Genomic DNA, 25,679 nt, shown 5'->3' with positions numbered 1-25,679 from the left:
AAGATCTGACTCAAAAGCCATTCACAAATCAGATATTGCTATTTCTCCAATTAACTCTTATGAATGTGGCAAGATTCAGGTATCATATACCCTTTATTCCAAGTCATCTGAAGTTGTATATGATATGAAATATGTCTGTAATGCTTTTGCATCCTTTTAGAAGTTCAAAAGCCCTCTTTTGTGTTCTACAGAAGAAAAAAGTTGTACAGGTTTGGAATGACATGAGGGTGAGTGAATGATGACAGATATCTTGTTTGGCTAAATTATCCTTTAACATTTTACATTTCCTATATCTCAGTGTCTGTATCTTTTGATTTGACTCCCACTATCCTTCATGCTGCCTTTCGCGATTTCTATTTCACTCTTTCATTATGTATTTCAGCTTCACCTTCTTACCAACCCTCGCCTTTCTTCCATTCCTTTCCCTTTTTCATTTTCTTCCTTCCCTTGCAATTTCACCTTACTATTCTGGTGTCAGTGTTGTGCCTGAACGAGTTCATTGAACGATCGTTCATGAACTCGTTCATAATTTGGGTGAACGTGAACTGAACGTGCTGTATATCTGCCTGATGAACGTGAACGTGAACGCGCTCATTCTGGCGTTTATGAACGTCGTTCTCTCGTAGTTCAATTTTGTTCTAGAGAGTGCCAGATTTCCATGGAGCCAGGCAAAATCCCGGCTATAACCACGGACTGTACAATATCTACGCTACAACCGCTACAACACAATCTAAAACGGGCCTTATTATATAGGGAGAAAGACGGCAACAGCAGCCACCACAGAGTCGCACCGCGCATGCGTCATCAAATTGCGAAGAATGAATGGAGGCAAAATCCGATGAAGGTAGCGGGTACTACTTTATGAATGAAACGTCATATGTCCACCGAAAATAATTTTTTAATTTCTTTCTTAATTCGTCATTAAAAAACATTCAAGCAGCACGTTCTTCCTCATGTTTCTGAGAATATACTGTAGGGTGAAAGTAAATGTTTGCTAATATTATAATATTTTATTACTTCCCTTGCAAAACAGGTAATAAAATGTTACACTAGCGTTCAAATGTTTAAGACTTGTCTTTAAAGAAGTTTCTTATGCTCATCAAGGCTGTTTTTATTTGATTAAAAATACAGAAAAAAAGTAATATTGCATGTTTTTACAAATAAAATAATGTTGTTGTTTTTTTTTTAACATACTTTAAAATAGAATTTATTCCTGGGATGAAAAGCTGATTTTTGTTTATCAGCTGTTACTCCAGTCTTAAGTGTCACATGATTCTTCAGAAATCATTCTAATATGCTGATTTATTATTAGAATGATCAATGATAGATAACCGATTGTGCTGCCAAATATTTTTTTGCAACCTGTGATTTTTTTTCCAGGATTCTTTTATCAATAGCAAGTTTAAAAAGTACAGTGTTTGTTAGAAAATATTTATATATTAAATAATCTAAATGATTTATTATTAACTTTTAATAAACTTTTAATTATTAACTTAATACATCCTTAGTAAATAAAAGTATTAATTTCTTAAAAAAAAAAAAGAAACAATAAAAATTTACTGACCCCATACTTTTGAATGGTGGTGTATATTATAAAAATAAAATAATAAATAACCAGTCCAACAAAATAGAGCTTATTCAAGCAGCACGTTCTTCCTCATGTTTCTGAGAATATACTGTAGGGTGAAAGCTGCAGCTGGATACGAGTGTGGACTGAATGAGGGGCAACAACTGGAAAATGCCAGTATTCTTAGGGTAACAGCTTGCAGCAACATACTTGAAAAAGTAAAAGAACTATGAACTAGTTCATTTTGGAACCTGCGAACTTAGTTCAAAAAATTTGAATTATGAACTATGAACTGAACTAGTTCATTTTAAAATGTGTGAACTGAACTTTGAACTAGTTCACGTAGAAAAAGAACTTTCCCAACACTGTCTGGTGTCCCCTTTTATAGTTTCACATTTCCCTCTTTCCCTATCTCCCAGTTTCCTTTCCAATCTCTCCGCACACATCGCATTCATCCCGTCTCTATGATTGATTTCAATTGGACAGCGTGATCTAACGGCGACTGCAGATCACATCATTTTTATCCCCGTCTTCTTCAGTCGCCGTACCACAACCTCCCCCTTCTCAATGTGATTTCTGTGCTGCTCTCAGTTCAGTTACTTGAGCTGCAAACTGCCTCAGTCAGCACATAATCTCTAGAGATAGTGGAAAAAAAGTAGGGGGGCGAGAGATAAAGGAAGAGAGACAGCGATTGTGACTCGAGGAGGTGGAGAACTAACAGAGAAATCCCATGTTTCCCTGCAGATGTGACCACACAGGTGTCATTTATTTTGTAAAATAGGAACCAATATCAAAAGAATGAAATTAAAAATTCCTGTTTAAGATCATTACGATTTTTTGCACTGTGACAATTTTTTTATGATAATTCAGCATATTTTATCCTAATTCTTAAGCAAAGTCAAAAAAATAAAAATAAAAAATATGTTAAACATAATATTTATTATTTAAATGGTCAATTATTGTTTTGTATAAAATGTCATGGTAGCATCTGTTGCATTGCGACAGTGGGGTTTTGCATAGTTAAACTAAAGTCTACAGAATTAAACATACATTAATGTCACTAAAGTATTTAGTTAACAATTAAAAAAATTATAATTATTATTTTAGTCCAAATTAAGATGTAAATGTACTTAGAATGTCTACACCAGCAGCACATCAAAACTTGCTTACATTATATTAAATGCTACTACAGTAGCCACTTTTTCACTTTAATTCAATTTTTTCAACAGTAAGATTTTTAATGTTTTTGTAAATTAGTCTTTCCTGCTTTTACTATTTAAAATAACTGTTTTCCATTTGAATATATTTTAAAATGTAATTTATTTCTGTGACTTTAAAGCTGAATTTTTAGGACCATTACTCCAGTCACATGTTCAGAAATCACTCTAATATTCTGATTTGCTGCTCAAAAACATGTATTATTATTATTATTATTCTAATTATTATGTTGAAAACATCTGAAATAGAAATCTTTTGTAACATTATAAATGTCTTTATCATAACTTTTGATCAATTTAAAGCATCCTTGCTTAATAAAAGTATTGATCACAGGAATAAATAATATTTAAAAAATATTCAAATAGAAAACAGTTATTTTAAATAGTAAAAATATTTTAAAATTTTACTGTTTTTGCTGTACTTCGGATAAAATAAATGCAGGCTTGGTGAGCAGAATAGACTTCTTTAAAAAGCATTAAAAATCTTACTGTTCAAAAACTTTTGACTGGTAGTGTATGTATATTTTTTGCAATTCAAAACCATATTAATTTATACTAGTATAAATATAAATATATGAATATTTTTATTTTACTGCTGCTTAAGTGCAGTCACATTGCGAGGAGACTGTGACGAAAAATTGAGTAATGTAAATTATAAAAATAAATAAATAATTGGGAAAATGTAGAAAATAATATTGTGCTTAATTGTCACAAAATTAATGTCACATTGCAAGCCTTCAATAATAAATTGCTTGATATTTTACTAGTGCAAAAAAAATAAATCTTGTTTTTTTTATTTTTGGGTGAAACTGGAGTGTACATGTCATTCACCAGATTGCACCACATCACATTTCAAGACAAATGCACAATACAGAACCCATTTTAATCAGCAACAAAAAAGCAATATTCACAAGAGACGTCAGGAGAGAGAGTGCAAGCGCAATTCAGGAGAGCGAGAATATGGATTGTACTGTCAGTGTTTTCACTCATTGCCTGTTTTTTCCTCTTTACCCTGTTTTTTTCTCTATTACTCTTGTCTACGCCCTGTTTCGTCGCTCTTCTTTGAGAAGAGAGAACACTACTGCAGAGATGATTATTTTCTGAAGAGGGGGTTTGGCAGGGGGATAAGAACTACAGATTGCTGTGGTTGCTCAGACAAATAGCCTACAAGTTGTTTATTTTCAGCCTGTTACTAAAACCTGCTGTAATCACAAAGGCTTGCCCCAGTGTGATGCTCATTACAATTCCGTGCCAAGCAGCTCCTCTCCTCTGTTTCCATCTCTCCCACTGCCTGTCTGTATCCCTCCTTCTTTCCTTCTATACACCCCAGCTCCTCTGTGTTAGAATATTCTATTCCTTCCACGTTTACTGTTGATCGCCGCTCCATTCACTGTTGAACATGCTGAAAAATTTTGGACACCATAAGTGGTCTCCCCCGCTGGTCTGAAAAGATTTTGTCCAGTCCAATAGATAAAGGATGCAGTTGACTCTCCTAACAACAGCTAACAGCGCACAAAAATGCTTGTACCATCAATACGTGCACAGCATCTGTCAGGTTTTGTTATCTTTGTGAGGACCAAATGTGTCCAAACTACATACTGGGGATCTATCTTGTAATACCTACAGGGAAAATGATGGGGACAAAATAATGTCCAAATTTCACAAATTGTTACAAAAACAACGACCAAAATAGTATTTGTTTTGTAAAACATACTCCAACAATCTGTTCTATTTATAATTTTGGCCCTCTTCAAAAATGCATAACATTATTGTGATATCTTCCTCTTGATAATTAGATATTAAAACGTTTACATACACCTTGCAGAATCTGCAAAAAGGTTAATTATTTTACCAAAATAAAAGGGATCATACTAAATGCATGTTACTTTTTATTTAGTACTGACCTGAATAAGATATTTCACATAAAAGACATTTACACATAGTCCACAAGAGAAAATATTAGTTGCATTTATAAAAATGACCCCGTTCAAAAGTTTACATACGCTTGATTCTTAATACCGTGTTGTTACCTGAATGATCCACAGCTTTGTTTTTTTGTTGGTTTGTTTAGTGATAGTTGTTCACGAGTCCCTTTTTTGTCCTGAATAGTTAAACTGCCTGCTGTTATTCAGAAAAATTCTTCAGGTCCCACAAATTCTTTGTTTTTTTCAGCATTTTTGTGTGTTTGAACCCTTTCCCCTTTCCGACTGTTTGATTTTGAGATGCATTTTTTCACACAGAGGACAACTGAAGGACTCATATGCAACTATTACAGAAGGTTCAAACGCTCACCGATGCTTCAGAAGGAAACATGACATTAGGATTAGGAACCAGGGCTGTAAACTTTTTGAACCTGAAGATCAGGGTAAATTTAACTGATTTTGTCCTCTGGAAAAATGTAAGTATCTTTTGTATGTTCTGAAGAGCAGTGCTACGTGAAAAAATATAGTTTTAATGTATTGTTTTTCCTTCTAAAACTTCAGTTAGTGTTTGAACCTTCTGTAATAGTTGCATATGAGTCCCATAGTTGACCTCATTGTAAAAAGATGGATCTCAAAATCATAGTCATTGTTGGAAAGGGTTAAAATACACAAAAATGAGGGACTTGAAGGATTTTTCTGAAGAACAGCAGGCAGTTTAACTGTTCAGGACAAACAAGGGACTCATAAACAACTATCACAAACAAACAAACAAACAAACAAAACACAGCTGTGGATCATTCAGGTAACAAAACAGAATTAGAAACCAAGCGTATGTAAATGTTCGAACTAGGTAACTATTAATTTCTCTTGTGGACTAGTAAACGTCTTTTATGTGAAATATCTTATTTAGGTCCGTACTAAATAAAAAAATAACATGCATTTTGTATGATCCCTCTGATTTTGGTCAAATAATTAACATTTTTGCAAATTCAGCAAGGTGTATGTAAACTTTTGACCTCAACTGTAGGTTCTTAAATATAATAAGATATGTGACATTTAAAGGACATGATTTGTCATATACATGCAGTAGGCATACAACCTCAATTTTCTCAAAATCGCTCTGGGGTCCAACTGGGATATGATTCTGCATGGTGATAGAATCTTGCAAGACAACAGCTGGCTAATTCAGTGGCTCAGTTAGCATAACGGCTAAAATTGCTTGTACAGCACTTTTATTAAAGGATTAGTTCACTTCCAGAATAAAAAGAACTCACAATAGTTTACTCACACCCATGTCATCCAAGAGGTTCATGTCTTTCTGTCTTCAGCTGCAAAGAAATTAAGGTTTTTGAGGAAAACATTACAGTATTTTTCTCCATATATTGGACTTTAATAGGGATCAACGGGTTGAAGGTCCAAATTGCAGTTGGGCTGGGATTATGTAAAGCCCTTTGAAGCTGCATTGAAACTGCAATTTGGACCTTCAAACCGTTGATCCCCATTGAAGTCCACTATATGAAGAAAAGTACTGGAATGTTTTCCTCAAAAACCTTAATTTCTTTTCAACTGATGAAAGAAAGACATGAACATCTTGGATGACATGGGGGTGAATAAATTATCAGGAAATTTTTATTCTGGAAGTGACCTAATAAACGTCAATGAGAGGCCCCCACTATGATTTATTCTAATAGACAGGTAACATGGAAATGAGACTGCTTCTTGACTTTATTCTGTTCGTATTACTCACATGGTGGATATTATAAGCCATCAAGATGAACTTCTTATCAGCTGAAACCTGGAACCTCATGGACTTCAGATCCTAAAATGGAAACCAAAAAAGAACACCTATTAGCTTAAAACAATGGGTTCAAAACAAGTTAAGTTCTATCAAACGCATCTATAGCATGCTGTCAGTTAATGTACTAGCATATGTAAGTCATTAAATCTCATATTATATGGTGCCTATATATATGCATTTGTCTTTACGCCCTATACTTCTATTATTATATTACTTTATACATTTGAGGCTTCTATGTTTTGTGTTTAACATTTATCTTGGGCAAATGCCACACTCCATATACTTCTATTGTGAGTGTAATAATACAAACACATTCTTTTAATTTCAGAAACATCTGTGAAAACGAACAACATTCCACAAAGCTCAACTTTTATTCTCCCCTCTAAAAACCCATTAGCAGCAAACCATGAATGCATGAAGTGCACTGTGGGTAGGAAATGTTCGGGTATAAAGCCAATGTGACAAGTCTAACTGTCACGGATTGGCCAGGCTCTAACACCAGCCACACCCAGCGATCACAATCACCAGAATACTGAATACTGATTAGCACCACCTGCACCCAATCACCTCACAGCCTATTTAAGCACACACCGCAGTTCAACCATTGTCCGGGCACGTTAACTCTACACGGACTCATTGTGTCTCTCGCCTTCGAAGCCACAATCTATATTTACCTGAAAGTACTTACCTGTCTCTCTTGTGTTCTAGTCTTGTGCTCCCTGTGTCTCCAGTCCAGTCTGCGGTGTGTGTCCATCCTAGTCTCGTCCCGATCCATCTCCTGCAAAAGAAATAACGGATTAATTATCTGCTGTACTGCTATTCTCTCTACACCGTGCTTCCGATACTCACCTCTCTGGATCAGCCCTTATCCTCACTGTTTCTGCTCTGCTGCAAATAATAAACATCTTGAATTGTACTTACCTGTCCCGTGTGTCTGTGTGCATAACAGATGCCCGGACCTAAACAACAGACAGCATGAGCACAACGGATCCATTCCAAGAGTTGGTAGATTCTCTCATGAGGGCTCTCCAGCGATCTCAAGTCACAACCACACCCGTCACCACTACCGGACCGTCACCATCACTGAGCACTTCTTCTACGGTACCTTCCAGTCCCATGGCCAGACCGGCGCCCTACTCTGGCCGGGCGGATGAGTGCAATGGATTTCTGCTTCAATGTTCGCTGGTATTTGCTATGCAACCCATGTTATATCCCACCGATCAATCCAAAATCGCTTTCATTATTTCATTATTAACAGGAAACGCTCTACAGTGGGCAGACACTTTATGGCATCAGAATGGACCAGCCACACGATCCATCCAAGCTTTCATCGCTCACTTTAAGGAGGTTTTTGGTCAGTCTGACAGCGATATAACAGCAGGAGACCAGTTATACCATCTCAAACAAGGTACTATGTCCATACAAGAATATTCACTGAAATTCAGAACCCTTGCAGCCGCCAGTGGATGGAACGAACGGTCTCTCATCACTACATATCGGCTGGGTTTAGAACCGAAACTACGCATGCAACTAGCTGCTTTCGATGATCGAGAGGGATTGGAGAAATTTATACAGTTATCCATCAGATGTGCTGACCGAATGAATGCTTATGGACCAGACATTACCGTTGCCACGCCTGCACTCATCCGTCCGTCAGAGAAAGTGATTCCTCCAGAACCAGCTCCAGAACCCATGATCTTAGAGTCCGGAAAATTATCAGCTGCTGAGCGGCAGAGGAGGTTGACCCGGGGTCTCTGCCTATACTGTGGAGCCAGTGGACACCTACGATTGAACTGTCCTTCCAGGCCAACAGTTACCCGGGTGAGTGTATTGCAAACGGAAGTTGAGAATTTACACCCTCTGACCACCAATGTGCAACTGTTTACTGCCTCCTTTTCTGTGTCTGCCACAGCCCTCCTCGACTCCGGGTCAGCCGGCAATTTCATCTCGGGGTCCCTCTGCCGCCAGCTCAAGCTACGCACTCGTCCCACGACAACCAAGTACAAAATACACTCTATAACAGGAGAATCATTATCCCGCAAACAAGTACAACGGAAAACAGAAGAAATTCACCTTCAAATTGGCATACTTCATAGAGAGAAGATCCAGCTACTGGTTCTGGAGGAAGCCACCATCGACATCATTCTAGGGCGCCCGTGGCTGGTGAAGCATGATCCCATCCTCTCTTGGGGCTCAGGTGAAGTATTGCAATGGGGTGAAAACTGTTTCAAAACATGCTGTCTAGAAGTTCCACGTCCTGTCAAGAAATCCATCCCTGTGTATATCACGTCAGTCGAAAGTCCTTCAGCCCATCTATCTGTCAAGATTCCAGATATCTATTCACAATTCAGCGATGTCTTTTGCCCCAAGAGAGCTTCCCAGCTACCTCCTCATCGGCCATGGGACTGTGCTATTGACCTGGTTCCCGATGCACCGTTACCTAGAGGAAAGATCTACCCGCTGTCGCTTCCCGAGACCAAAGCCATGGAGGAGTACATCAAGGAGGCACTCGATCAGGGGTACATCCGGCCATCCACTTCTCCAGCAGCATCTAGTTTTTTCTTTGTTTCCAAAAAGGATGGAGGTTTACGACCATGTATTGATTACAGAGCTCTCAATAAGTACACCGTCAAGTTTAAATATCCCCTTCCTCTCGTCCCAGCGGCTCTGGAACAACTCCGATCAGCGCGCATCTTTACTAAGTTGGACCTCCGCAGCGCCTACAATCTGGTAAGGATACGAGAGGGGGATGAGTGGAAGACTGCATTTGTGACCCCTACCGGCCATTACGAATATTTGGTTATGAGCTACGGTTTAGTAAACGCCCCCTCCGTATTCCAAAACTTCATGCATGAAGTGCTCCGGGAATTCCTCCATCGGTCAGTCATAGTGTACATAGATGATATCTTGATCTATTCCCGGAGCGAGGCCGAACATCGCCACCACGTTGCGGAGGTCCTTCAACGACTGCGGGAACATCATCTCTACTTGAAAGCTGAGAAGTGTTCATTCCATCAACCCTCTGTACAATTCCTCGGATACATCATCGATCATCACGGAGTTCGCATGGACGAGGGGAAGGTGGATGCAGTTGTCTCCTGGCCAGAACCCAAAACCGTAAAAGAATTACAGAGATTCCTGGGATTTGCAAATTTCTATCGCCGATTCATCAAGAACTACAGTCAGATTACCAGTACACTCACCAATCTCCTCAAAGGTCATCCTCGAAGTCTAGTCTGGACCACCGAAGCATCTACCGCCTTCAATAAACTAAAGCAAGCCTTCACTCAAGCTCCACTTCTCACTCATCCGGACCCCGATCTCCCTTTCGTCGTTGAAGTGGATGCCTCTACCACCGGAGTCGGAGCTGTTTTATCTCAGCATCACGGTACCCCTGCACGCCTCCTTCCATGTGCTTACTTCTCGAGGAAGCTCAGCCCGGCTGAGAAAAATTATGACATCGGAAACCGAGAACTATTGGCCATCAAGCTCGCCTTAGAGGAGTGGCGACATTGGCTGGAGGGAGCTCAACACCCCTTTCAAGTCCTCACCGACCATAAAAACTTACAATACCTCCGTGATGCCAAGAGATTATGTCCTCGTCAGGCCAGGTGGGCCCTCTTTTTCACCAGATTTCAATTCACCATTTCATATCGCCCCGGATCCAAAAATGCACGTGCTGATGCCCTATCCCGTCTCTTCGAACCTGAGGAAACCACGGACACTCCTACGAACATCATTCCCTCCAAGATCATTGTCAGTCCCATAGAATGGACCTCCCCTCCAGCAGTTGCCACTCCTGAACCCAGGACTCAGCCGGGCTGCCCTCCAGGACGCAGATACATTCCACGATCACAGCGGGTAGATCTCATCCATACCACTCACACCTCTCTAGGTACCGGTCATCCAGGGGCCAACAACACTCTCTCGCTGTTGTCCGATCGTTTCTGGTGGCCCAATATGGCAAGGGATGTGAGGAGGTATGTGTTGGGATGCAAGGAATGCGCCATGGCCAAGAGTCCTCGTCACCTCCCTGCAGGGAAACTCCATCCCTTGCCAGTCCCGAACCGTCCCTGGTCACACCTAGGAGTGGATTTCATGACCGATCTTCCACCCTCTGATGGAAATACCTGCATCTTGGTCATCGTCGACCGCTTCTCCAAGTCTTGTCGCCTGATTCCATTGAAGGGTCTCCCTACCGCATTTGAGACAGCCGAATGTCTATTCAACCAGGTGTTCAGGTACTACGGAATCCCTGAAGATATCGTTTCCGACAGAGGTCCACAATTCATATCCCGTGTATGGAAGGCCTTCTTCCGACTCCTAGGTGTGACCGTAAGCCTCTCGTCCGGATATCATCCGCAAACTAACGGACAAACCGAGAGGAAAATCCAGGAGGTGGGACGGTTCCTTCGGACATTTTGTCACGGTCACCAGAACTCCTGGAGCCAGTTTCTGGGCTGGGCAGAGTACGCCCAGAACTCCCTGCGGCAACCGTCCACGGGACTTACACCCTTCCAGTGTGTGTTAGGATATCAGCCACCACTGTTCCCGTGGGACGGAGAACCCTCAGACGTACCCGCAGTGGACCACTGGTTCCGGGAGAGCGAGAGAGTCTGGGACAATGCCCATCACCATCTTCAGAGGGCAGTGCGCAGAGCTAAAACCATCGCGGATCGTCGGAGGATTCCAGGTCCTACCTTCACTCCAGGTCAAAAAGTCTGGCTCTCCACCAGGGACATCCGCCTGCGCCTGCCCTCCAGGAAACTCAGTCCCAGATTTGTTGGTCCCTTTACCATCCTGGAACAGGTCAACCCAGTCACATACAAATTACAACTGCCACCTCAGTATAGGATTCACCCAACCTTTCATGTTTCACTTCTCAAACCCTGTCACGATCCTCTGCTTCCCTCCACAGAGCCTGGCCAAGAAGAACCCCCTCCCGAGATGGCAGTAGAAGAAGGCACCATCTATTCGGTCAAGGAGATCCTGATGTCCCGGCGTCGTGGTGGTCGTCTCGAATACCTAGTTGATTGGGAAGGATATGGACCAGAAGAAAGATCATGGGTACCTCGTGATGACATCCTAGATCCCACGCTCATTGATGAATTCCATGCTACTCACCCTAACCATCCTGCACCTCGAGGAAGGGGTAGACCACCTCGACGCCGGAGAGTTCGGCCCCCAGGAGAGGGCCGTGGGGAGGGGGGTAGTGTCACGGATTGGCCAGGCTCTAACACCAGCCACACCCAGCGATCACAATCACCAGAATACTGATTAGCACCACCTGCACCCAATCACCTCACAGCCTATTTAAGCACACACCGCAGTTCAACCATTGTCCGGGCACGTTAACTCTACACGGACTCATTGTGTCTCTCGCCTTCGAAGCCACAATCTATATTTACCTGAAAGTACTTACCTGTCTCTCTTGTGTTCTAGTCTTGTGCTCCCTGTGTCTCCAGTCCAGTCTGCGGTGTGTGTCCATCCTAGTCTCGTCCCGATCCATCTCCTGCAAAAGAAATAACGGATTAATTATCTGCTGTACTGCTATTCTCTCTACACCGTGCTTCCGATACTCACCTCTCTGGATCAGCCCTTATCCTCACTGTTTCTGCTCTGCTGCAAATAATAAACATCTTGAATTGTACTTACCTGTCCCGTGTGTCTGTGTGCATAACACTAACAGTGTTGACAGTGTAAGGAGGAGAAGCATCTGGCATCTCAACAACATTTCGTTGAGCATCTGACCCATATATGTTTCTCAGTGTCACCCAGCCACAGCGTTCAAAGGGTGGCCCTGCTGAAACAGTCTCTTTGAAGATGCATGCTACGGGATCAACTGGGGAGAAGCACAGAAAATGGGAATAAAAGACCAAGCATTAACTGTCGAGCCTCTAAAGCTGAGCTCTAAAGCTCTTTGCTCATTTTTTCAGCATTCTGATTCTTTCTCCAAAGACGCTTAGCCTCCCAGTCCACAGCCTTTCTCTTTCTATGGAGTGACCCATTTGTTAGGTTCCATGAGAATGGAGCTAATGGAGTTGTACGTCTTGTCCAGCTCACATGCCTCAAGGGGGTTGTAATTCTCCAGAGAGCTGTTTTACGCTGGTGGTTTGGGATGAGGAGAAAACTGTATGTGTGCGATTGCATGGCTTTTATTTACTATGTTGCTGTTTTTTATGTGAGTGCATGCATGTGTAAGTATACACCCACCAGGGTGCTGTTGTCCAATAGCGTGGTGGTAAGATTGGTGCTGAGATTGTGGATTAAAACGTGACCCTCCCGTGTGCAGAGTGACACTTCGTTCTCTGTAAAACACAAAGATCAACATTCAGTCCTACACTCAACCTAGACTGCTTCCTAATTTGCATATTTCGCATATGCACTAAGAGTATGTACTTCACTAGTGAGGAGAAAGTACACTACCCTATTGTTAAAGGGATAGTTCACCTAAAAATGAAAATTCTGTCATTAATTACTCACCCTCATGTCGTTCCAAACCCGTAAGACCTTAGTTCATCTTCGAAATACAAATTAAGATATTTTTGATGAAATCCAAGAGCTTTCTGACCCTGCATAGATGATTTTTTGTGTTTTTGCATTGTAGCAAACATTTTAATAGGATGACGAATACGAAAAATTTTTTGGGACTTTATAACATTACGGTTGAACCACTGATGTCACATGGACTTTTAGCAATGTTCTAACTACCTTTCTGGGCCTTGAACCTGGTAGCTGCGTTGCTGTCTAAGCAGGGTCAGAAAGCTCTCAGATTTAATTTAAAATACCTTTATTTGTGTTCCAAAGATGAACGAAGGTCTTATGAGTTTGGACCAACATGAGGTAGAGTAATTAATGACAGAATATTTATTTTTGGGTGAACTATACCTTTAAAGAAAGGTGTTGTGGGCAATACTAGTCCAAAAACTTTCCTGGATGCACACTTTAAATTTGAAGTTTACACCGTTCAGGTACCTCAAGTATAATATTATCAATATATTAGAATTTGGGATAGTAGTAACCCAAATCTTGCATGCTATATGTGACCCTGGACCACAAAACCAGCCATAAGAGTCATTTTTTGAAACTGAGATTTATACGTCATCTGAAAACTGAATAAATAAGTTTTCCATTGATGTATGGTTTGTTAGGACAGGACAATATTTGTCCGAGGTAAAAAATTAAAATCTGAAATCTGAGTGTGCAAACAAAATCACCTTTAAAGTTGTCCAAATTAAGTTCTTAGCAATGCATATTACTAATCAAAAATTAAGTGTTGATATATTTACGGTAGGAAATTTACAAAATGTCTTCATGGAATATAATCTTTACTTATTATCTTAATGATTTTTGGCACAAAAGAAAAAATTATAATTTGACCCATACAATGTATTGTTGGCTATTGCTACAAATATGCCTGCGCTACTTAAGAGAGGTTTGTGGTCCAGGGTCGCATATAATAAAAACTAAATGTGAATTGAAATGCAGCCTGAATGAATGCTATAAATCGAACAGTTTAACCATTAGCAGAAAAACACATTGGTCTCCACTTGCATTTTAAGACGATGATTTGTTGCGCTCCAGGAGCCCTAAATGTCCATGAGGATTGAATCAATGAGCTTAAACCATTCCCTTAAACACAGTTTGTACAATATGAGTTTTCACCATTTAGCCACGTCGCACATGGGTCATGAACTCTAAAATCCTCGCTCTCCAGGTTCTCCAGAGTGAGACGAGACAGCTGCAGGAGGTGAGACTCGTCTGAAATAGAAGATGAGGCAGTCAGTTAAGGACAACAATAACTCCTGAGGAAAAACAGTGTCTGTGGCAAGAATGCACAGGATTGTTTAACAAAACCAAAATATCGATGCAAAAGCAGTAGGCTGCAAAAGACAACAATAAAAATCCACAAACTCAATTAAATTGTTGAAAGTGGTTCCACCTGTTGACCTTTTTCTTGACATCCTTAAAGGGTTTAGTTCATCCAACAATGAAAATAAGACCATAATTTACTCAGCACCCAGGCATCCTAGGTGTATATGACTTCCTTCTTTCAGATGAATGCAATCAGAGTTATAATAAAAATTATCCTGGCACTTCCAAGCTTTGGAATGGCGTGGGTGGGTGTTTCTCTTCAACAGTCCAAAACAAGTCCAATAAAGTGCATCCATCCATAATAAAAAGTGCCTCACATGGCTCCAGAGGGTGAGTAAAGGCCTCCTGTAGTGAATCAATGTGTTTGTGTAAGAAAAATATCCATATTTAAAACTTAATAATCACTTTAATCTAGCTTGCGCCAACACAGAAGCTGTTCCAAGTGGATGACGTAGGACGTATGCGTTGCGCATGCGCCGATGAGTCTCACAAAAACTAAAGTTTGTTTACAGGAGCAAAGGAAGCAAAGTTTTCTTACTTTAGCAAAGGAAAACCAGTCTCCTCTTTGCTTATATGGAAATCCTCTGAAATTTTTCTTTACAAATCCTCGTTTTGTACTTCTAATTCGTGACTATTGTTTTGTTCCCTCCACTGTGCGTCCACATTCGTCACTTCTGAGAGGCGCATGCACAACGCTGACATCCGCAAACTAGATTAAAGTGAATATTATATTTTAAATATGGATATTTTTCTAACACTTATGGATCGATTTGCTACAGGAGGCCTTTATTCAACCCCCCGAAGCAGTGTGAGACACTTTTTATTATGGATGCATGCACTTTATTGGACTTGTTTTGAAATGATGAAGATAATGCGTTTATAAAGCTTGGAAGTGCCAGGATAATTTTATTAATATAACTCTGATTCCATTTGTCTGAAAGAATGAAGTCATAAACACCTAGAATGCCTGGAGAGTGAGTAAATAATGGGCTAATTTTCATTTTTGGGTGAGCTAACCCTTTAATAAATTTTTTATTATATTTCTTATATTTAAATGTAAACCATATACTGCATTTAGCTACAAATAAAGTTAACAGCCTAATGGTTTTATTTACTGTATATGAAGGAAAAAAAAACATATTATTGTTTAATGTTCTGTTATGTTGGGATCTAGAAGAGCTTCTGTTATGCTGGACACTCACAAAGTGCCAAAGGCGGCTAAAACTTGGCCCAGCTCACAACATAACTAAAACTCTTCTATATCCCAACATAACAGCACAAAAAAGCCTCCCTTTCTTCATCATGTTTAAAAACGAATAAAATAATTACTTAATTTGAACCCCAATACTGTCTTCCCTAAAGCATAATGGGGAATAAAACGGCTCTGTAAACCAAAGCAAATAAATTACGTAGGTAGTCGGATTAAGTAGGATTGTTATACAAAGACAAAAATATTTGTTGCACAAACTCATTTTTGAAGCTAAACTGAGCAAGCAGCAAAAAAAAATCCATTCTGAGTGTTTCTTGCTTTGTTTCTGCTTGTCTTTTTGTATTTTTGTTTGAGAATGGATGTCTTATATATGAGCTCTCTGGCGCACACATAAATCCTCTACAATCTGTTGTTTTTCCATTTCTCTTTCTTCACTTATTGTAGCTGATCTCACATTTCTCTTTATCCTTGGTTCCCATGATTCAATTTATATTCATTTACTCCTTCGATCTCTGTCTTACCGGGTGTGAGCAGAAAAATTGAGAGGGTGACCAGAGACATGACCCCCAGGATGACCACCATGGCGATCCCAATTCCTTTCCAATTTCGAGGAGGTCCTCCCGTGCTGCCAAGGTCCTGCTCAAAAAACAAAAGCAACTTCGTTAACTTTTCTCCCCTCGTACACATAGTCTCTGCAGCGCTGAGGGAGAATGTATTAGTGCTGCCTCATTTGCACTGCCTCAGAGCAGGGATTTCATGTGAGACGCGTGTATCAGTGCAGCAACCCTCCAGGGGAGAACGAAAGGACCTCACTCTGACAGAAATCTGTGTCATTTAGAGCGTTCCTTCAGAAAACCAGCAAGAAAAGAATTCCTCGAGTGAAAAATGAGAAGCTAATTGAGTTTTTTTTATTTCTGTCTTAATTTCCACCAAATGGTGCCTCATTTCACCTATAACAGCTTTATGTACATGAAAGTGTTCATGGGGGTGTCATTTGCCGCTATGTGGGGAGCGAGGTTGGTGTTTCAGGACTTGGAAGCACGCAGAGATGCATCCTCGACTGTTTTTCGAAGCTGAATCCACTGCAACAAAGCTGAGCGGATGAGACGAGTGAGAGTTCTCTTATGAAACAGTATATTAGATGTGTTTTCAGCTCCCAGAATGCCTTGGTGACAGCCAAGGTTGAAGTAAAAAGCTATAACAGTGCATCTGACGGGCAGGTTGGGCTGAGACCATCAGTCATAATCAGGAACAATAAACAGCCACTTCAAGGCTAGTGGAAAACCACTACTGGTGGCAGAGAGGGGGGACCATGGAGTAAGTGTTTACTCATTGACTGTCCATAAAACTTAGTCTTCATTATCCCTGTGTCTTATGTTTGTGGTTTCAAAGGGAGAAGCAAAGCCACCGCTTCTCACCTTCCCTCAGGGGTAAAGGTGCATGAGAGATGTGTGTTAGTAGAAGAGGAAGGATAAAACTCATAACTTTACTAGCCGGCATCCTGGCAGACTGCTTAACCTCAGCTGTCTCAGAACAAAAAGAGCACCATGAGAGCAGACTGTCTGCCGTATCTCACCCAAACACCTTCTGACTGGCTGGTAGCTCTGTATACCCTATTAATAGTGTATACAGTAGTCAAGTAAACAAAAGTTGCTTTAGGCCAGTGAGTGTTCATTACTAACAGTGTTGTGTCTATGTTACAAAAATCAGTATCATTCACAGCAAAATGACAAGACCTGAATCATTTCTCAGAATTATAGTAGTTCTATTTATTAGTTGCTAAGAAGTACAGTGGGGAAAATAATTATTATGATTTTGTACGTTTGCCCACTGACAAAGAAATGATCAGTCTATAATTTTAATGGTAGGTTTAATTTAACAGTGAGAGACAGAATAACAACAAACAAAAACAAGCATTTTAATGAATGAAATAAGTATTTTATACCAATCAGCAAGATTTCTGGCTACTAGGTGCTTAACCCTTGTGCGACCTTATGGACATTTTTGTCCATTTCAGTTTTGTTTTTTGTTATAAGTGTGCCTGTGTTAATGCCAGCTGCATAAATGTTGGCTCAGGTGTTTATTTTTGTTGAAATTTTAATATTTCACAATCATTTCCTTCAAAAAATCAATTTTACCCTCCGTACAAAAAATACTCACACTCAGGACCTTAAGGACAAAAATGTCCACATTGAAACCCATTAAAACTGCAAATTTTAACCCAGGGCCATTTGACTATAAAATGATGCAATATTTGCTAATAGGCATTCGTTCTATCGACAAGGCTTCAAATTTTACATTTTTACCATTTTAGATTGTGCCATTAAGGATGTCAGAGTGTGGTTTGCATGTGTTTACTGAAAATTTAATGTGTGTAATTAGTTTGAAAGAAATTATATTGTACTGGCAATCAAAAATCCCACTCCATGTATATGAGTCCCACCCTTGGCAGGGTCATAGGGCCATGTGAAAACTATGAATAAGGTCAAAGAAGGTTAATGAGCTTTGAGGATTTTTCTTTTTCACCCAAACAAACATCTTAATCCTTGATTGCACTTTTTCATTTGTTATTGTTTTTGTACAGAGATGAGGTGAGCTTGAATTTGATGTAGAAGTTCAGAAGCCCTTAAACACATTGTTTTTGTTTTCACCACAAGAAAATGCTGATTGTTTAGTCTGGTAGATTTTATACAAAGTTTGAGTGTTCGCACAGCCAAACCTATACATATTTGGTGCTTGAGGGCTTGGTCATTTCATTGCTTGCAAGATGAAGAGACGTTACTCAGAGGAAGCTCTGGAGATAGTGTTGCCCACTGACAGTGAGCATTATGTAAAGAAACCAGCTTTTAAAGCATTAAAATTCTGAAAATGAATGAATGTTTGGTAATTATGAATAGAAGATAGGGATGCACGATATGAAAAATTCTAACCGATACCGATAGCCGATAATTAAGTCCTTCTTTTGGCCGATGCCGATGCCGATAAACGCGACAAAAGCCGAGAGTCACTGCAGTTTACAGCTGCAGTCACTTCTTTGCTTGCACTCGGAAAGCAGATGAATCTCAGATAAAGCAGACTGATTGATTGATTTACCAGCAAGAGTACTTTATCGGATCGGGTTTCATTTATTTATCGGAGCAATAAAAATGACGTAATTTTTAGCCATATCGGTCGATAATTTATCTGTCCGATAAATATCGTGCATCCCTAATAGATGAGATGCTGAACAACAGTCAGTGAAAGTGGAAAAAATATTAATATATAACATTATTGTTATGGCAGTTTTTTGACATGGACATTTTTGTCCATTATGGACCTAAGTTATTTTTTTTAAATCTGACACTAAATAAAAAACATAAATGCCTCAAAATGAACGTTGTTGTTCTTCACTGACATACCCAAGAAGCTAATAAGCAAAGAAAAAAAATTCTGCTTAGCATTTAGTATATGGAAATTAACTACTATTTTTCATTTTTTCATAAAAAACACCTGTGTCATTATGTAAACAAACCAGCATTTAAAGGGTTACAATTCTGAAAATAATGAATGTTTGGTATCTATGGATAGAACAGATGCTGGTTAAAAAATCGACATCAGTGAAAGTGGAAAAAAATATTAATAAATCATATTTTATGACAGTTTTTGGACATGGACATTTTTGTCCATTTTGCACCTATGTGTAACTTTTTTTTTAACGCAAGGGTTAAAGGGAGTGTTCCTAATCTCAGTTTGTTACCTGCATAAAAGACACCTGTCCACAAAAGCAATCAATCAATCAATCAGATTGCAAACTCTCCACCATTGCCAAGACCAAAAAGCTGTCCACGGATGTCAGGGACAAGATTGTAGACCTACACAAAAGCTGGAATTGGCTTTAAAACCATCGCCAAGCAGCTTGGTGTGAAGGTGAAGCTTGTGCAAATATTCACAAATAAAAAAAATACACAAAATAACTGGCAATCTACCTCGGTCTGGGGCTCCAAAGATCTCACCTCGTTGAGCTTCAATGATCATGAGAACGGTGATGAATCAGCCCAGAACTACACAGGAGGATCTTGTCAGTGATTTCAAGGCAGCTGGGACCATAGTCACAAAAAAAAAAAAAACAATTGGTAACACACTACACCGTGAAGGACTGAAATCCTGGAGCGCCCGCAAGGTCCCCCTGCTCAAGAAAGCACATGTACAGGCCCATCTGAAGTTTGCCAATGAACATCTGAATGATTCAAACAAGAACTGGGTGGAAGTATTGTGGTCAGATGAGACCAAAATCGAGCTCTTTGGCATCAACTCAACTCACCGTGTTTGGAGGAGGAGGAATGCTGCCTATGACCCCAAGAACACCATCCCCACCGTCAAACATGGTGGAAACATTATGCTTTGGGTGTTTTTTCTGCTAAGGGGACAGGACAACTGCACTGCATCAAAGGGACAATGGATGGGGCCATGTACCATCAAATCTTGGGTGAGAACCTCCTTCCCTCATTGAAAATAGGTCGTGGATGCATTCCAGCATGACAATGACCCAAAACACATGGCCAAGGCAACAAAGGAGTGGCTCAAGTAGAAGCACACTAAGGTCCTGGAGTGGCCTAGGTAGTCTCCAGACCTTAATCCCATAGAAAATTTGCAGAGGGAGCTGACGGTTTGAGTTGCCAAAAGTCAGCCTCGAAACCTTAATGACTTGGAGAGGATCAGCAAAGAGGAGTGGGACAAAATCCCTCCTGAGATGTGTGCAAACCTGGTGGCCAACTACAAGAAACATCTTATTTCACTCATTAAAATGCAAATCAATTCACAACTTTTTTGAAATGCGATTTTATGGATTTTTTTTGTTGTTTTTCTGTCTTTCACTGTTAAAATAAACCTACCATTAAAATTATAGACTGATCATTTCTTTTTCAGTGGGTAAATGTACAAAATCAGCAGGGGATCAAGTAATTATTTTTTCCACTGTATAAATGATCAGTCAAACAATAAATCGCATTTAGCTGATTCAGGTTTTTCAGTGAAGTTTTAATGATGTTAATTTAAATGCCTTATAGTGTGTGCACACCAAAAGCAAATTAAATTATTTGCGTGAGTAGATTACATACAAATTCAATGCAAAGACATGAATAGACACAAATGACGCAATTTGGGCAATGTGTCAGCACCAATAGCCTTGTGGGCAGCATGTCGAAATATGGTGCAATTGTGTTTCAGGTGTCCTACATTAGAATACCGTCTTGTGGACCTTTTCAGATCCCGTCTCCCTCTCGGTCCCCACTCGCTTCCTGTCATATTTCCACTTTTCATTAAGGAAAATGCAAACACTGTTTGACGTATCCGGCTGTAACAGAAACTACTTATATTTATTATAAATATGTTATCGTTTTAACATATCTGAATTTTGTATTGTGTTTTTTTTTACATATTTATTCTAATCACTTGTTTATTTTTGTTATCTGTGTCTTGTCACTTGTCATCCTGTCTGTGCACAGGAAGCTTCTGTCACCAAGACAAATTACTTGTGTGTGTGTGTAAGCACACTTGGCAATAAAGCTCTTTCTGATTCTGATTCCTCTGATTCTGAAATAGAGAAGAGCATTATTATGTTTTTATTCACGAACAACATCCTACGAGTAATCTAGAGCGAGTAAGGAGAAGCGAACTCAATACATACAAAGTCAATCCAAAGATGCAAATAGACACAAATTCACACCTGGTGACTCGAATGATGCAAATTTGGCTATGCGATTGCCATGAACTTGCAATATTCATCTCAACTGCATTTTCTGACCAAGTTGAAAAATTTCAGCTCAAGTGGGAAATTCACATGACTCTTTGTCAAGCAAGCCAATCAGCAAAAAGCTTACTGACTTGTAACAGAAAAGGAAAATATTATGTTTTTATTTGTGGAAAAACATCCTGCGAGTAATCTAGAGCAAGTAATGTGATGCATAAAAAGTCAATGGAAAGACACGAATAGAGACAAATTTGCACATGGTGAAGCATTTGCTGTGAGCGTGCGATATCAAGCTGGAAATTCATGTGATGCGTTGTCGTGCAAGCCTATCAGGGAAGAGCTTATGACGAGTTGTGTCAGAAAATGGAAGAGAGCATTATTTACTCAGTAAAAGGCACATGACAGCCCACCTGGTGTTTGCCAAAAGGCACCTGAGGAACTCTTCATGAGAAACAAAAAAATTTAACTCTCTGGCCTGAATGCCAGACGTCATGTCTGGAGTAAACCAGGCACCATTTATCACCACGCCAATACCATCTCTACAGTGAAGCATGGTGGTGGCAGCATTATGCTGTGGGGATGTTTTTAAGTGGCAGGAACTGAGACTAGTCAGAATCGAAGGGAAAGATGGATACAAAAATCTACAGAGACATTCTTAATAAAAACCTGCTCCAGAGTGCTCTGGACCTCAGACTGGGGCGACGGTTCATCAGTCATCAGGACAACGACCCTAAGCAAAATAACAAGGAAGTGGCTACGGGACAACTCTGTGAATGTCCTTGAGTGGCCCAACCAGAGTCCAGACTTGAACCCAATTGAAGATATCTAGAGAGATCAAAATAAGGCTGTAACATAACAAAATGTGAAAAAAAGTGAAGCAGTGTAAATACTAATCTTACTCTTTCAGTCATATACATGATAGAAATCTTAAAGGGGTCATCGGATGCCCATTTTCCACAAGTTCATATGATTCTTTAGGGTCATAATGAAAAGTCTCTAATATGCTTTGGTTAAAAATTCTCAATAGTAGTGTAAAAAAACCTTTTACCATGTCAAAATCAGCTCTGCAAAATATCAGCTCATTTTATTGCATGGGCCCTTTAAATGCAAATGAGCTCTGCTCGCCCCGCCACTCTCTGCTGAGGGATTATAAGCTGTAATGTTTACTTTAGACGCTTTTAGCTGCATTTAGCCGTGTTTATCAACAAAACTTGCCAACAAGCACATTATTAAGAAAGGCCATTTGCAAAGATGCATAAAAAACCCTTATACTCACTTCTGCTGTGGGTGAAGCTGCATCACGAATGATTCACACGAACATAGAGGCATATGTAGATCGGGATTGGCGCTTTCCTTTTAAAAACGAAAGTAATGTTGTCCTCTGCCTCTTAAGCGGCTCAGAAGTCGGGAGTAAATGACTACTGCTATGTTCATTATTACATCCAACAACAGAACACCTCAATCGCTCAATTAGAGTCTTCCCCTGCACCTGAGTCACACAATGGCGATCGTATTCGGACTGTTTCAGCTTGGTGAGGGCGGGTCTAAGGTAAGACGCTCATGTCAATCAACTGTGTTTTGTCACACCTAAAAGATGCTGAGAATGACCTGATTTTAAAAAGGGAATATTGCTTTTAAAGATTAAAAAAATACCACTGGGTTGTGTACACAAACTGCCAACACACATTAATGTTTAAACAACATGTAAAAGTTAGTTTTGCATCCGATGACTCCTTTAAGATTAGTATGCTAGTATGCTATTCCAAAATCAACATTTGCATACCGTGTAATGTATACCATTTCACAAACTGTTTTTTTAGTAGGCCATATTAATTCAGTACACTGTGCAGTATAAGCAGCACACTAGTATTAGAGTATGTTTGGAAAACCTGTTTGGAATGGAAACAATTATTAGAGGCACAAACAGAGCTTTCACAAACTTTAATATTAAAGTGCTGACAATCATTAATATTTTTGAACATATGCAAAAGGAAATTAGCAGGTCTGTTTCTGTGGCCTAAATTCACAGCATCAAACAGTCTAATTAGAGCTTCTGAGTTCTTGGATGCTGTTCATTGTTGTGAAACAAAAAGATAACTTCAAAAGCTTCAGAGGTTGCCAGCATGGATTCTTGCCAGAGGCTCATTATTAATAGATCTTACTGGCTGCTTCACACAATTAAAACAGCTGCTGATAGTGTCTGATAAATCTATCTGTGCTCGTGCAGCAGGAAAGAAAAAAAAAGAACAAAATTGGCTTCTTTTTAGATTGCACAAATCTATAATACTTGCACTTCAGAGTCATTCCCTTACATCAAGAAGATCCACAATCAGCTCAAGGCTGAACTTCCTCATTATGTGAACCAATAATGGTCTTAGATCAGGGTAAAAGATACTGAAAGCTTCACTGGAAAAATCACATTTCTTATTTCTCAATAAAAATACACCGTTCAAAAAGTTTTTTTTATCCAGTAAAGATTGATTAAACTGATAAAGAGTGACCCAATAACTGCATTAAAAAAGACTTTCAAAAATATATCTTAAATTAAACCTATGTTTCTGAACTTGAAAATTGTTTTTCTTGTATTAAACATAAATGTGACACCATTTAGGGAGGTCTAACACAATTTGCAGAGTTGGGTATGAAAAACAAACAAACTGGAAAACAAGATAAAATACTGATTACACTAATGCTGATTTTGCAGTATAAGCTTCTGACCCACTCACACTCCCCCATATAGTTACGGTGGCAGCCACAACAACACAATTAATGAAATTTGTTCACACTGTTGAGTACAAGACTGACACTGTTTTTATTTCAAAGGCGTCTCTCTCATTACAAGCTGAGCCCAGTACTTTACGAGTTAAAGCTTCATCAGCTCGGTTCCCGCAAGTCCCCTGAGCTCTGAGATGATATTACACTCCCAATTAGGATGACTGTTTTGGGAAACAGGGAAGAATCCTGCATCACAGATGAGAGAGTATCATCAGACTTATGTTAATGCATGTTATATTGGGAGAGAACTCCCCATCTGAGGAATACAGTGATATGACCATTTTTTATGATAACAGTCAATCACAAATTGCAGACAAACCAAAACTAAAATCTTTGATTTAAATGTAATTAATTCAATCAAGTGAACTAAATACTTTAGCAGGCATATGATTAAAGAAAAAAATAAGTAAAATCTGTTTTTTCTCCATATTCATACAAATATTATAATTATTATTATTTAAAATATACTTATTATTTTATTATTATTCAAACTATTAAAATTAAAAAAATCCATAAAAATATTACTATTGTAACTAAAATACCGTAAAAAAACACAAAAAAAAAAAAACACACATATACACTACCAGTCAAAAGTTTTTGAACAGTAAGATTTTTAATGTTTTTAAAGAAGTCTCTTCTGCTCACCAAGCCTGCCTTTATTTGATCCAAAGTACAGGAAAAACAGTTACATTTTGAAATAATTTTATTATTTAAAATAACTGTTTTCTATTCATATATATATATATGAATATATATATATATATATATATATATATATATATATTAAAATGTAATTTACTTCTGTGAATTTAAAGCTGAATATTTAGCAACCTGAATCCTGAAAAAATTTACCCAACTGTTTTAAATATTGATAATAATAATAATAATAATAATAATAATAATAATAATAATAATAATAATTTCTTGTACAGCAAATCAGCATATTAGAATGATTTCTGAAGGATCGTGTGACACTGAAGATTGGAGTAATGATGCTAAAAACTTAGCTTTGATCACAGGAATAAAATACATTTTTAAAATACATTCAAATAGAAAGCGGTTATTTTAAATAGTAAAAATAGTTCACAATGTTACTGCTTTTGCTGTATTTTGGATTAAATAAATGCAGGCTTGGTGAGCAGAATTGTCTTCTTTAAAAAAACAAAAACATTAAATAGCTTGACTTGTTTAGAAATGACACAAAAAAGTACTTTAGTTGGAACTTAATGGATGCTAACTAAAAGATTAAATTATTTACAACAAATAATTAAATCATATATCATAAGTTCGAAACCAAATTTAGTTAAAAACAGAACACTCAAAAAAAAACTATTATACTTAAAGTAATATTTCCAATTCTTAAATTTGATTGCAAGTCATTTTCTATTTTTCCCATAAGATTGGGCACTGCCTTTTGTAAATTTTATGGGTCTGGCTTAAGGTTTTATCTGCGTCCAGCTATTTTTATCTGTACAAAAAAGCTTGTTTTGCTTCTTGATATTGCAAATTGGTGTGTCTTACCATATTATTTTAATATATTATCCTAATTATAAACACACTGGTTTGTAGTGCAAACAGTTTTACTTC

At 38.8% G+C, this 25,679-nt stretch overlaps 1 protein-coding gene across 1 annotated transcript in view; it reads right to left on the bottom strand.

Moving 5' to 3' along the window:
- LOC141290597 (inactive dipeptidyl peptidase 10) overlaps positions 1 to 25,679 on the bottom strand; it is an 82,563-nt gene that overhangs the window by 37,268 nt on the left and 19,616 nt on the right. Inside the window, exons 2-5 of the mRNA XM_073822712.1 lie at positions 16,111 to 16,228; positions 14,170 to 14,265; positions 12,718 to 12,812; positions 6,454 to 6,525 (exon numbers count right to left, since the gene is read on the bottom strand). Of these exons, the coding sequence (XP_073678813.1) occupies positions 6,454 to 6,525; positions 12,718 to 12,812; positions 14,170 to 14,265; positions 16,111 to 16,228 (381 nt within the window). The remainder of the gene's footprint in view (positions 1 to 6,453; positions 6,526 to 12,717; positions 12,813 to 14,169; positions 14,266 to 16,110; positions 16,229 to 25,679) is intronic.

This window comes from Garra rufa, chromosome 18 (assembly GCF_049309525.1).
Source record: "Garra rufa chromosome 18, GarRuf1.0, whole genome shotgun sequence".
Taxonomy (NCBI): domain Eukaryota; kingdom Metazoa; phylum Chordata; class Actinopteri; order Cypriniformes; family Cyprinidae; genus Garra; species Garra rufa.
This window is presented reverse-complemented; position numbering and strand designations above follow the sequence as displayed.